This window comes from Cimex lectularius, unplaced genomic scaffold (assembly GCF_000648675.2).
Source record: "Cimex lectularius strain Harlan isolate CLEC.00 unplaced genomic scaffold, Clec_2.1 scaffold6, whole genome shotgun sequence".
Classification (NCBI taxonomy): domain Eukaryota; kingdom Metazoa; phylum Arthropoda; class Insecta; order Hemiptera; family Cimicidae; genus Cimex; species Cimex lectularius.
In genome coordinates this window covers 221,749-236,393 of record NW_019392677.1, presented here as the reverse complement: position 1 = coordinate 236,393, position 14,645 = coordinate 221,749, and the positions used below count along the sequence as shown (strand labels likewise).

General features: G+C 30.4%; 2 protein-coding genes across 3 annotated transcripts in view; one reads left to right on the top strand and one right to left on the bottom strand.

The window, feature by feature from the left end:
• Window positions 1-3,435: 3,435 nt before the first annotated feature.
• LOC106673784 (RING finger and SPRY domain-containing protein 1) lies at window positions 3,436-10,121 on the bottom strand. Its single transcript, XM_014406042.2, has 11 exons — window positions 9,777-10,121; window positions 5,670-5,835; window positions 5,426-5,611; window positions 5,111-5,177; window positions 4,897-5,034; window positions 4,715-4,830; window positions 4,508-4,651; window positions 4,235-4,449; window positions 4,009-4,164; window positions 3,597-3,701; window positions 3,436-3,535 (listed from the first exon to the last, which is right to left on the bottom strand). Exons 1-11 carry the CDS (start codon window positions 9,956-9,958, stop codon window positions 3,448-3,450), a joined length of 1,563 nt encoding a protein of 520 aa, XP_014261528.1. The 5' UTR covers window positions 9,959-10,121; the 3' UTR covers window positions 3,436-3,447.
• LOC106673785 (NSFL1 cofactor p47) overlaps window positions 9,415-14,645 on the top strand; it is a 79,637-nt gene continuing 74,406 nt past the window's right edge. The window contains exon 1 of one of the 2 annotated variants that reach the window (XM_024225504.1): window positions 9,415-9,511. The gene's annotated coding sequence lies outside the window, so the exon portion shown is untranslated. Of the gene's footprint in view, window positions 9,512-10,178; window positions 10,227-14,645 lie in introns of those variants that run through there. The other variant, XM_014406044.2, reaches the window with a different exon arrangement.

Below are 14,645 nucleotides of genomic sequence, written 5' to 3'. Positions count from 1 at the left end.
GTGTGTGTGTGTTGGTTTGTAAGGCTGTCCATTGCTGTAAGGCTGATAATAAAAACAGCATTGCATAGCTTTGGCAAATTCAAACTGATTCCCACTCAATAGAGATTTCTGTTCAAATCCCCAAATTACTTAATGGATCTTTTGTTACTCTTTGATAACATGCAGTGGATTATTACACATAGAGATCTTATGTGAGAACTTTGTGGTTTCATTTTATTTCTTGACCTGTCCAGCACTGGCTGCCGTAAGAAAACACTGTTTTGAAAAAAGGGCTACCAGGGTTTTATTAGAGTGCATTAATGGCAATTGACTGTGTTGATCAATTTTTGTAAAGAGGCTTATTCGCTTCGAGCCAACACACACACCCTAGAATAGTTGATATTCTACAGGGCAAGGGTTGATGAACCAAGTTGAAGCAACCCCTTCCTTTCACACAAATAAATTACATTAACTCCAATAAATTAACATAAACACAACTATTGATACAAACAGAAGTACAGTCACATTCACACCACCAGAGTACTCAATATTCCTAAGGGTGGGGTCAAAATCTGAAAATTATCAAATCATCATAACACATCCTAGGTTTAGGAGTTTTGTAGTTAGTTTGAAGTCTGAAGGTCCTTTAATGAACTTTTTCATTTGCTTATTTGGAGATTGTGAGATACGGACTGGTGTGACTTAGATTTTAGAAAAATTTTTCTTTATCGTGCCAACGTTTCAATCTTTATTAAGATCATCTTCAGGGCCTGGGATTTACAAACATTTTTCACTTGCCTCTAACCTGGAATATATCCCACTGAACCAAGGATTAATTCTTAACTTACTCTTTGATAGATCCATATTTTTGACCGTTTGATATGCTGAAAAATGGTTTTGTCCTATCACAAATGGAAACTATTCAAAGTCAAGCTTTCAATAATATTTATTATATATATTTATAGTCATAAACAACAACAATAAATCAATATATAATATTCACAAGAACAGACATATTTTTGTACTAAAATATATATTATATAATAATAAACAACATAATGTATGTTTTATGCTATGTGTAACAAGTTGATACAGTTTACATTTTAAAGAGTTTCACTCAAATACATATGTGTATACATACCCTTAGAATATAGCAAGATTTAACATTAAAAAATCCAATAATAATAATAATAATAATAGCATCATAAAAAACGGAAAGCATTTAACTAAAGTTATAGCAATGAATTATTTATTGTAAGGCTTTCAATATTAATGTTGACAAAAAACTTTATTATTTACGCTCTGATAAAGACTATTGGGTTAAAATTGTTTCTACAATAAATAAATATACACAGTTCAGTCTTTACATTAGATGAAATGTGAGCTAGTGTAGAACAAGACAAATAGATTTATTTTGTAGCATCATTAAGACTGGAATTCCAGGATTTCACAAATCCTATTCAACATTTCCAAAAGTGTTGGGAAATATAAGTTAAAGGAATTGACAAAAGTTTAAAATAATTAATTATAAACTAAACATAAACTCTTAGGTTAAATAAATATTTTAACATAAATTATAACTGACTGATTGCTTAATACAATATACCAATTTTTTCAGATGGACAGATATTAAAAAGAAAAACAAAATTTTACCACCTTTAATCTTATAGCTAAATATACACACATATTTCTTTATATATATCACAGATAATTTATTCCATCTGACTAGCAATGAAGCAATTTGGGAAAAAGCGGTTTTAATATTTTCCTGCACCTATTGCCTAGTAAAATATGAACTATTCTTGACCTATCATGTTCGATACACTCATTTTAACTTTACTTTCTTGCCTAGCTCATAAAATAAAGAACTATATTAAAATGAAACAAACTTGGTTTTCTGTTAAATAATGTTTAATAATCATACGAAAGAAGTCTCTTAAGGGAATCAGTCAGCATAATTTATTTAAAATAAAATCACTTTTTTTTTCTCTCTTCATTGTATGTGAATAAACTTAAGCCTAGTATAAAAAAAATAAAAATATATATATAGACAAATTATCATAAGTGATCATTAAATTTTCTTCAAAATTGTGATAGTAAAAGTCAGCAAAATGTTAAGTTTTCATTATATATTACGAAGAATTTTAAGGCATCAAGGATAAGTCATAAATCAGCGTGCGTTATTATTACTTAAGTATCTTACCCATGTCAACACAAGATGTTTGATGGGCCGAGAAAAAATGTTCTTACTGAAATACTTTCTGTACCCCCTATTTTAATTTTATTCATTACAACCTATTAGATTCAATGAAATTTTGCTCAATAGCCCCTATAGGAAATATTACCTTATTTCATTTCATTGTATATTTTAGTAAATTATTTTCTACATTGAAGTAAATAAAGGAAGCTGAGGACTCTCTTATAAACCATGTCCAGGCAACGTGTTATAATGAAATGGCTTTTCTTTCTTCAATTACATTATAAAAAATTAAAAAAAAAATAAAATAACAAATGTTACTTCTAGTAAAGCAACGACAAGCTATTTCATAATAAATATATTAATAATTTTTTAAGCTTAATGAAATTATTAATTTTCTTGCGCTGTTGAGGAAATTCTATATTTCTTGATATTTATTGTAGTTTACCTTGTTACACACAAGTTTAAAATCTGATAAAGTGATGTTTAAATTGTATATTATAATAAACACAGACTTGTAGATTATTTTAAAATAGATGTTTTCTTAGTATGAATTTACTACTAATGTATTGAAATAGATGTGTGTGTAAATAATAGTTAAGTTGATAAAGCCCTAGATACTCACATAAGAGGTCTTTATTTTAAGACAATTATTTTATATTTTTGTTCAATCAAAAATGAAGATTTGAATCAATTTCAATTAATATAACCCAGAAAATTAATAAAAATTATCATAAACTGATAATTTTAACTAACAATTTGGCAAATTTTTTATAATTTAAATATAAATTATATATTTTAATTAACTTACCAGGTATATTCTGAAAGACATTACAATTAAAAAAATAAATAAAAATGTCGCCTCTCAATATGTTAATCCCTTTCTTCAAAACTCAGTTCCCATGCAAACCACCTCTATGTATAATACTCAGTAATATTCAGGTACAAATGGCAAAGAAAATATGCAAGTTTGTTTTTACTCTTTTTATATTTTCTCCCCTTACTTGAAAATGTTAAGGTGGTGTGAAAAATGACTTTTTGTTTTCTTCCAATCTCCTCAAGTATTTTATAATTACTTTTATATACAAATTTCATGCACTAATTTACATAAATTTACAACTTTGTCCCTTTTTCATATCTACAATAATTCATTTCATTGCTATTGTTACTTTTACCCTCGTAAGTACAAAGCGAAAACCTAGTGCTGTGAAGGTAAAAGAAGACAGGTTCCGTTTTTTCTTTAATACGGCTTTTTTGACTTTAAGATAGCGTCAGGGGGGCTCAGTCAAAAAGTGGTGAATCACTCCTCTGCACATCGGACATTCAGTCAGTTGCAATGCACAAGTTTTGCAGAAACCACTGTCAATAAATAAGTAAAATTAATTAATAATTTAAAAACATATACACAGAAATAACTTACTTGTGTCCACAAGGTTCTAGCCTCACTTCAGCTTTTTGGTCAAAACAAATTGTGCAAGAGTCTTCTTTTATACTCATATTTCTTACCGCTTCTAATTGTAAATGCCTAGAAAGAAAATATTTAAAAGTAAACACTAAATTATAAACTCAAAGACAAAAAAATCATTAAAAAAAAAAAATAAAAAAATCAATTCATCATAGAAAACAACTCATTCAACAGATTGAATCTGAAAAGGATGAAATTGAACTAATTTTCTTTATTTTTAATCTAAAGAGTGTAAACAGAAAGTTATCAATGTTGTTTGCATTTTAAGTCAACTATTGCCTAGTTATTATTTAAAATAAATAAACATAGGTGCCCATTTTTCTTCTTTTTTTGTTCGCTAAATAATATTTTAAATTATTCAAAATACCTTGGTAGAACTATTCTTTCTTGATCTGTTAATGAAGCATGATCATTGAAACATTTGAATTCAATATCTTTTGGAGGATGGAGGAAAGGACGGCTACCAAAATTAAACCTGCACTGCTGAAAGGACATAAAACTGGCTCCAGCGAAATATTCAGTCCTGAAAATTAATTGATTAAATATATATATATAAAAAAAAAAAAAAAAACAACAAAGAATAAGATACTTACGATGATGCTTTAAATACCACAGATGAATCAACAATTGTTTTGCCATTTAAAAAAAATGTGACCTTGGAGGAGTCAATTTGTAGAAGCGAACCGACTGTATCTCCGCTACTCCAACAGCTGTAAGGGATATATAATGACTTTGCATTGTGCCAAAGCAGTTCCCTGCAGCCATCGTATGCAAGAGAATATTCATCATCGCCGATACCATAACCTTCCTGGAAAGTTATTATTATTATTTTATTATAATTACAGTCATAGTTTAGTTTAACATACATGATTTAAAAATTTGCTGAGCTTTGTCGCCCAACCAATTTGCATTACACCGGGACTAAGCAGGGTTACTTCATAATACCATACTCCTTCAGTTACAGGGAATGTGCAGCGTACACTCTCAAAAGAATATGCATCACACCTTGCCTGAAAAAACACAATTTTTTTTATAGACAATTCAGCCAGGACAAGTTCCTTTATTTTCTTTACCTCAAGTCCATCAGGTGATATTTTCAAATACTCGCTGACATCTCTCGTGTTCAACATAGCATTGATATTAGACATATCTACTGTCTCGTAAGAGAATTTCCTTCCTTCAATTAAGACTATAAATATTTAAAGTTAATATTTTTTAATGTTAAGAGTGAACAAATTGGAAAATAAATTCTTACATAAGTTGTCTAAACACCATTGGGCACAGAATCCAACTTGTGCCTCAATTAAGTTTTCTGATCCGATCTTTTTTTCAAGTTTTATCAACGGGTCTCCTGCTTTCTTCAAATCTTCTTTTATAGTAATCTTGTTTTCACCTGAGGAGGAACAAAATTGTAATAATGTTGGTTAGAGTAAAATTTTTAAATAAAAAATAAATTAAATAAAACTTACTTGTCTGGGCAAATTTTTCTAGTGCAATAAGAGAAAACAGTGTAACAACAGGTTCTGTGCCCTCTTCCTAAAAATATATTCAAATTAATTATTCGAGCGTGGGACCTTTACGTTACAGTGATGAGTGCCATGTCAGCACCTTACCAACACCCCAATAAAATTTATTAATTCAAAATAAATGCAACATCTTCTCACTTGACTTAATAATGCAATTTTAAAGCTTACTATTTTTTTATTACGACATTATATAGTAAAACTTTTTATGTAAGAAGGGAGAAAAATAAAAAAAATATATGTTTGTAATAATATACTTGCCAAATTAGAAATAAGAAAATCTAAAGTTCCTTTTGTCAAAATCCCTACACTACTTGGTCCCGAAAGTTTTTCTGCCAGGAAACCAAGTACAATGCAGATGTTCCTTTGTTTCCTTGGGTCTTTTGTACTTGTGCAGTGATTTTTCCTCGATAAGTCAAAATGGCGTGACAGGCGTAAAACGGTTTCCTATGAAGAACAAATGTGTTATTGGCTTGTTTTGAATGGTGATGCATTCAAATCATACTTTATTAGGAAGGGGACAGTCGTCAAGTAATAGAGTGATGACTGCAGGACCCAGTGCCTCGTCAATAGGGACAACTTGTACCATAGAATTGACGATCTGTATCCAACCATCATCCTGATCAGCGATGCTATGGAGTTTAAACAACTCCTCTGGTGGCTCTTGATCACTGTATAAATTAAACGTGTCATATTTAATTAAAAGTAAAGATAATCAGTATGATTAACAAGACAAATAAACCACACTCAGAAAAAAAAACACCTTTTATTATTTTTGAATAATAACAACATTGAATAACAAGTTATTAATGCAGTTTTAAGTCAACTTAATTTTTACAAATTAATCTTATTAAGAGAGACAATTTATCATTTCTATAAATCCTATTTGCCTTATCGACTCTAATCTTATCAAATTCATCTTTACTACTGTTGTGGCCAACAATATTAAAGTAATTATTTAGATGCCATGGGTTTGAGTTCTTTTGTTTTTGTAGGCCTCTGGTCTATGATCAGATGCTTGTGACACTCTCTGAACAACTTCAATAGTGTCAAGACCGCGTTCTTTGTGCGCATGATCGTTCACGCATGCGCACAAAGAACGCGATCTTGACACTATTGAAGTTGTTCAGAGAGTGTCACAAGCATCTGATCATAGACCAGAGGCCTACAAAAACAAAAGAACTCAAACCCATGGCATCTAAACAATTACTTTAATATTGTTGGCCACAACAACTACCTAGTTATTATGGAAAATAAATAAGGTCCGTTTTTTTTTGTCTTGTCTTCTCTTTGAGTGTATTCGCCACACAATTTTATTTACGATTAATTTGGAAAAAAATTTGTAAATACTAAAATCTGAACAATTCATGATAACCAACGGGTAGTAGGATGTCAAGCCCTCCTGTATGACAGTAATTACTTTACTTTTTTAAATCAAATAATTATTTTCACATAAATAATAACAGAATAAAAAAACTGATTTTTGTGTCTGGGCATTTTATAACTTGAAAAAAAAAAAATTGAAGAACCATCCTCTATGAATTGTATTATTTATTTATTTATTAAATCTGTTTGTCCATGCATTGCACAATTTACTCAAGCATGATCACAACCCATAAAATAAGGTCATACAATATATTCAAGATGATAAACAACAAAACTTAAATGTTTGAACAGTAATTAACAAATTATCACGAAACAATGTTGAAAATGGAATACAAACCCCACAATAAACACATAATATGGTTGGAATATGCAAATAGTTCATAAATAACAAAAGAATAAGAATATTAATGCTAATATTTGATAGACCATAAAGTATCTGCTTTACAAACAAACGTGATGATAAAATTAAATGAATGTAGGGTTTATTATAAAAAAATCAAAACTACCAAATGTGCAAAAAAACAAAATGTGCACTGTTATAATTATTATCATAATCTTGTTTCTTTGCTTACACTCTCCACCTAGGGATAAAAATACCAACTTGAAAATGATTAATTAAGCAAATGTTTGTCAGGTTTGTCCTCCGTGGAAAAATACATTCAAAAAGTTACGCAAAACTGTTCAAATTTTGTCTATTAAAAATGCAATATGTACACTGCCTTGGAGCAATGTTGCAGAATGAGCCAACTGGTTCACTTGTTTTAGCAGATGAGTCAGATACTGAGATGATGCAACGCATTTGATGAAATATACTGTAAGAATTAGCAGACCAGGATAATCAATCTATCAATCAATAAAGTGAATATGATTAGATTTTAACTTACGTTTGAAACTTGCAAGATAAAATTAAAAGTAAAACTATACATTTTACACTGATGATAGCTGGCCCTCTAATTAATGTATACACACATATCTGAATTTTAAACTGAATAAGGAAAACAAAAAATACGGAAAGATTAATATTATTATAATTTTTTAATTATAAACTTATGCAATTATATTTAAAAATGACATAAAAATGTATGTACATATTTTTTTCCCCACCCGGTTAGTTAAGAATATTATCGGCTCTTCACGTTTTATCTATCTTGTATTTTTATTTTTGTTACTGCTATCATCGATGAATAACCCTTTCATGCATGATTAAAATGTCAATAAAATATTCCTTAATCCTATTAAAAATATTACCTAATCGAAATTAAATTCGGAGTTATTGACATACTGCTGAAAACCCCACCCAATCAACAATACTAAAATTATGTCGAACCTAAATATAAGGTTGGGAGGCCGGCAAAGTGTTTTTTTCACCTTGACACCCACCCTTCATTCATGCAAATAAATACATTCACCCACATAAAAAATCACACATTCACTATGCTAAGTTAATTTAATTGGTTTGACAATTCTATGGGTACTAGATATCCATACAGACTGCATCCATACATACTTACCTACAAGCTAATAAATATATCCACACAGTTGAGAAGTCACCAGGTTTTTTAAAAATGTTATTCAGTCCTCCAGCTTACTGCAAATATGCATAAAACTAAATAACCTGAACTACTTTGGTGTGCTTGTGGTACTCGATATTACATCATAAACACACCCAAATATACTATTATGTTCACGCTAATAAATGCATTCACCAAAGTAAGGATATTGTTCAGCCTATTATTTATTGCTATGAAAATTCGTATTTTAAGGGTTTTAAAGGCTGCTGGAAATAAATCTGAAATGTTTTTGGTCTACTTATTGGAAGCGCTTTTGGGTTTTATAACTTTTTATATCACAAATTCACCCAAACGTATTACAATGTTTACTCTAATAAATGCATTCATTCAAATTAAAGATATTAATTCAAACAATGCTTGAAAGAGCTCCCAATATGCAACCATATTTATCTGCTTCATGTATCAAATTCTTATTCTAAAATTATTCAAATTGTTTAAATCTGTATGCAGGCTAGGGATCATGGATGACTCTCGCTGGAAGGGCGTTAAGCATCAGGATTCAAGAATTTACTTTTCCTTCCTTCCACTCTTGTTTTTGGAACTGAAATAAAATGGGAGGATTGAAAAGTAAATCAGCGAAGACACGGTGAAAACGAAGAAGAGTCGAAGAGAGAGTTGCTGAGACAAGTGGCATAGTCTACAGCTAGGTTTCCACTGCATGAAACTCCTCGCATAACTGGTTTGCGAAACTTGCAAAGCATACCGTTTACAACTACACCAACTGCTGCATTTTGTTATCATGGTGATAATTTATGTTAAAAGAAAAACAAACGAAGAAAATACCGGTGGTGGATCAAATAATTATTTTGTCGGCAAATGCAATATGGGAACCAGCTTCTGAGGGATATACCAGTAGAATCCATTGATGATTCTATTATTAACTTTACCCAGATGACTTCCAAAGATTGAATATCTCTTGTCTTCCTGTAAGACCGCATTTGAGTTTTCATTTTCACTTTAAGAGTACTGACAGTTTGTCCCATTTTGATACTAATTTCCTTCCACGCAGCCTCTCCCTTGTTCTGAACAGTTTTATTTTTAGCATCCCCACAAAAATCGGTAGTTGTGATCCTTCCGGATAAGCCAAATGCATTTATGGTTCAGTCTCATACTTGAGACAAGTGCGAAACAACATGAAACACTTTGATGCACACTAAAAATCGACGGCTCCTCCCGAAACACCCTCGCACCAATTTGCAGTCCCTGTCTCCACAACACGAGACAACTTTATCAAAACAGTTGTGCGAGTGAGTTTCACACAGTGGAAACCCAGTATGTTCAGGAGTGTCCCAGCTGTTGAGGAGTGTCTAGAAATAAGAGACCAGGAAAGGCAGCAAGATGCTTTAGCAAAACCAATCAACATGTGGAGGGTTGGCGAGTGTCTTCTGGGGTAAGTTTTTTTTTATTAAGCTCACCCGTAGAGTTAGAATTATAGCTGACTTGTGTAACTAATTTAATAATATAACTATTGAGCGTTAGGACAATTGTAGCAATAATAGCGTTTGCGTATTGTCTCTTTTTTGTGTTTTGAAGCTTCATTCAACACAAATAGTAAACAGGCGCGTATGTTACATTTTTATTGTTATATGATCATGTTAATAAAATAACTGTTTAAATGGCAGGTAAGCCTCATTGAAAAAGATAAAAAAACTTACTTTTCTACGAGGGATCTTATGGCCCTCAAGGAATCTAATATAAGCCCTTCTATAACGCTGTTCTTCTCCCTTGTGTATCCTCTGGAGTGGGATGGAGCGCTCCTGGACCTTGTCCTCTCCCTCGAGTCGTCGCTGGTCTCGTCTCTCCGACCTTTTCGGCATTTCCCTTGGCATATACCCATTTATGGCGAAAGGGGCCGGCTCGGCTTTACATCCATGTAAACACAAAAGACCTCCGAGATTGTTCAGCGGGAGTAAAATCAAACTAAAAGACTACAACATCTCGAAAAATCACCTCCCAGTCCGGGAAGGTAACCTGAACGAACGTGCACGACAGCTGAGTTGAGTCTTGTGGTTGAGCTGGAAAAGAATCGATTGCCGGATCGATTCATTCCTTGTAATGGCGGTTAAGAGAAATCTTGACGTTTTTCACACCCGGATCTGGAAATAGTACGTACTATTTATTATATATTTCATAATTTTTTATCATTCTTAGAAAATAATAAATACACAAATATAATTTGTTAAATTATCCTTCATCAGACTTGCTTGATTCGATTTACCAACGCGAAACTTAATTTAAACCAATTGCCCAACTTTAAATTACGTGCTAATTAATATTTTACCTTTCACTTGTATCTCTATATAGGACAATTAATTAACGTAAAAGAAAACAATGCGGGAAGAAATCGTATTGGGAAAGAATAATATTTATTTTCTCTTATGTTTTGGTTTTATGATTATTCTGGACAATCGACGGCCATATCATTTTACATGAGTTTCATATCCAATCATTGGCAGGTTGGATAAGGTAGATAAGATGGGTAAGATTGAGTAATGTACAAAAAATATAATATTTCTTCCTTCTTCTTTCGCGTAAACTTGGCACATTTTTAATTAAAATAATAATAAGCTTATTGATGATCGAGCAAATTGTCTTGCAACTTTAAACTATAATCAACAACAAAAACCATATAAAATTTAATTACATTCAATATGTAGAAATAAAATACTTCTATGCACTACGTCGCATGTTCCGAAACACCAATTTGTTGTCGATCAGGGATGTGATCACAAGGAAGTGAATATTGTAACTTCACGCCAAGCTTTTAACCGTTATTACAATAATTTAAGATATTGTTCCCAAGCATCACGACAAAAAAGAAAAAATAGATTTATCAAACATTAAGAGGACCCAGAAACTAATGCAGAACAATAACTTGCCGGCCCTTCCTCTTCCTTATTGGAATCATCCCATCAGGAGCAAATATTAACCCATAATCCAGGGATAATCCTCATAAATCTTGATGCATGCATTCATTCATCATATTAAAATTGATATTTCATTTAAACATTTACATATTTTAAATAAATTCTATATATTTCAGTTAGTATTAAAGATATTCATTTTTATTAATAATAATAATAATAATAATGCTTTATTGAACTTAAGAAAAAGAATGACATCTGTGATTTCAAAGCATTTAAGGACATGGATCTTGGATCCATCTGCCAGAGGTCGTTGGTGAAACAATCAGAAAAAATACTCAATAAAGTAAAACAATAATTATAGCCTAGGCAATAAATTGAAAGAAATTTTTATTATTATTGTCTTAATAATGTAGAATATGTAACAGACAATATAGTAAACTAAGGGATATTGTTAATCAGTAAGTATTTATAAATAATACTAGAGAAATAATGAAAGAGGTCTAATTAATGAACTAGGATCCATAATCAAATTTATTACTGGAAATCTAGATGCTTATGCCAAAGATGAACAGAAAAAACATTGAAAACTTAATGAATTGAGTAAAGTGTAAAAAATGTTTAAATTAACTTAATAAAAAACAAGTAAAACTACAATATTCTAAAGAATGAAATAATTGAAGAATTTAATAAAACTTTAACATTAATTGAAGAAAACATTACCAAACTAAAATTAAAAATCTTAACAATAAATAAAAAATGAGTTGTTTATGTTGAATTAGAAAAATTAAGAAATCCAACTAACTTCTTACATATATTATTATTATTCAACATTGTGCAAAACTGAAAAAATTAATGAATATTCTGCAAGCTTCAAACTTTACACCCCAACATTATATCACCTGATGAATTAAGCCCAGAAGATGACCTGAATAAAGAAGAAAAATGAAAAAGGTGTTTTTATAAACTACCTCATTATTGACCACTGAACAATATTGATGTGGAGATGAACAGTTTTATGACAGCTGGAGATAAATGTTGAATGGCCTGTTAGTCAAGTTTGACATGCTTTATGTTAACTTCGAATTTAGGAAGCTGTTCCTTTCTTAAGGAGCATTTCACCCATTGAGAAATTTAAGTTTGAACTAGCTCCTTATTTCAAAATGTTATATTATTTGTGTGTTATGTTAAGAATATACCTTTTAATGGTTTCACTATTGTATCTCCAAGTTTTATTTTTTTAAGTTCTTCTTTAGGTAAAATGGCTTAGTATTGGTTTAGCTCATGTTATATGGTAGTCTTCCAATTTGACGGTTATAGATGTTGTACCTCTAGTTAAGATGATGTCCTTCTCATAGATTTTTCTCTTCATGATTTAAGAGTTGGGATGAGTACAGAGACATAGATTGAAATATTTTCCAATTATCATTTAGGCTCTCAATGATTATTCTAATTGAATTTGAATTTGGTCTCAACAGGTATTTTAAATGTGGTATTATTGTAAGAAAATCAGAGTTATGTTCTGTTGGTACAGGGTGTAAATTATACAGTTCATAACTTTGTTTTTGAACTAGAGGTAACTGTAAAAGGTAAATAATTTGATAATTAACAATTTTACACTTTAGTGTTATTAAGTTTTCAAACTCAAAAATATTTTTTAGGCAGCTGGTTTTCATAGGAAGTAATGATTTTGGCAATTTATTTAAATAATTCAAAAGGAGGTATAATACTAGGGTGTAAAGTTTGAAGCTTGCAGAATGTTAATTAATTTTTTAAGTTTTGCACAATGTTGAATAATAATAATATATGTAAGAAGTTAGTTGAATCTCTTAATTTTTCTATTTCAACATAAACGTCTAATTCTTTATTTATTGTTATGATTTTTAGTATTAGTTTGGCAGTGTTTTCCTCAATTAATGTTGTAGTTTTATTAAATTCTTTAATTATTTAATTGTAGAATATTGTAGTTTTACTTGTTTTTCTAAGTTAATTTGATCATTCTTTACACTTTATTCAATTCTACAAGTTGTCAATATGTTTTTTATATTATTCTCCGTCGTAAGCATCTTGATTTCCAATAATAAATTTGATTATAGTTCCTAGACCATTTATTAGACCTCTCTTATTTCTAATTTTACTAAAATTATTTCTCTAGTATTATTTATAAGTACTAAATGTTTTACAATATCTTTTAGTGTCTAGTGTTGTCTGTCATTAAACTATTGTCTGTTACTATTCTTTTTATGTAAGGTCTTAGTTGAGAAGAAAAAGTTAGTGTCACGAGCCGGATTCGAACCCATGACCTTCGGCTCAATACACCACTAGTCTAACCACATGAGCTATCGTGACTTCACTCAAGTCATTAGAACAGTGGAGTATTGAGCCAAAGGTCGTGGGTTCGAATCCTACTCGTGACACTACGTTTTTCATCTCAACCAAGACCTTACATAAAAAGAATAATTAATTAAAATAATTAACATGGTCAATTAGACCACTAAACATAATTCTTATTATTAATATCTTTATTACTAACTGAATTATACATTTCTTCATACAATTTACTTAAATTATATAATTGTTAAAAAAATATCAATTTTAATAAGATGAATGAAAGTATGATGTCTCTAACATGGATGCATCAAGATTTATAGGGATTATCCCTGGATTATAGGTTATATCCATCATGTTTGCTCCTGATGGCAACATTATTGTTCTCTATTCGTTTCTGGGGTCATTATTCATCTTTCATAAATGTATTATTTATTTTGTTTTGATGTTTGGGAACAATATCCTCGGTTTTTAATTTCTTGTTGTTTTTGTTTTTTCCCTTCGAAAGGAAGTTTTGTAGTGGAATGAATACTATTATTGTATGCAATTAGGGCTATGTATTTTACTTTTGACCTGATTGAATCTTTTTTGTAAACTTCTTGATTGTTTAATAATCTTCTATTATTGTTCTATAAGAATAGAATGGAATCTTTCTATTGGTCCGTTAGAATGTGGATGTCGGGAGGGGTAAAGTGAATTGTGATTTTATTTAATTTCGTTAAATATTATACTAGAATTGAATTCGGGACGATTATCTGTAACAATCTGTTGAGGAAGACTTTGATGAGTGAAATAGTTTATTAGGGAGTCAACAATTTTTATACTATTAGATGATTTTAAGGGGTTCACTTGTGCATACTTTGAAACTTTATCAATTATTAATTTGTTGATGGTGTTCATCCTGATTTTGAGGAACTCCATAATAAGATGATGGGTAGGAAATAAATTGTCTTTTCCAAAATAGGCATTTATTTCGACAGACCGGTTTCGGTCTAATGTAGACCATCGTCTGTGATTAATTAACAAAAGTGGTACAAATTATATTCGAATTATATACAGATAATTTAAATTTACATACCTTTTTTTTTTATAGATAAAGTGTTTGACGGATTTTTACGCTGTTATAAGTTCTAAAGTGGATGTCTGGATGGCTATACACTTGGCGAGTAATCTGTCAAAAACTCCAAATATTTCAAATGTCCATTCTTGACAGCCTAATCGACAAGTCCGTGGTCGTCCAGATATCCACTTTAGAACTTATAACGATGTACAAAACCGTCAAACCACTTTATATATACAAAAGGTTATGTAAATTTATATTACCACTTTATA

Excerpts from the sequence above, each read along its gene's own strand:
- LOC106673784 (XM_014406042.2), bottom strand. The coding sequence starts at position 9,958 with ATGGGTATATGCCAAGGGAAATGCCGAAAAGGTCGGAGAGACGAGACC. Across the intron at positions 4,652-4,714 it reads TATCACCTGATGGACTTGAG|GCAAGGTGTGATGCATATTC; the intron begins GTAAAGAAAATA and ends GTGTTTTTTCAG. Across the intron at positions 3,536-3,596 it reads CTAGAACCTTGTGGACACAA|TGGTTTCTGCAAAACTTGTG; the intron begins GTAAGTTATTTC and ends ATTTATTGACAG.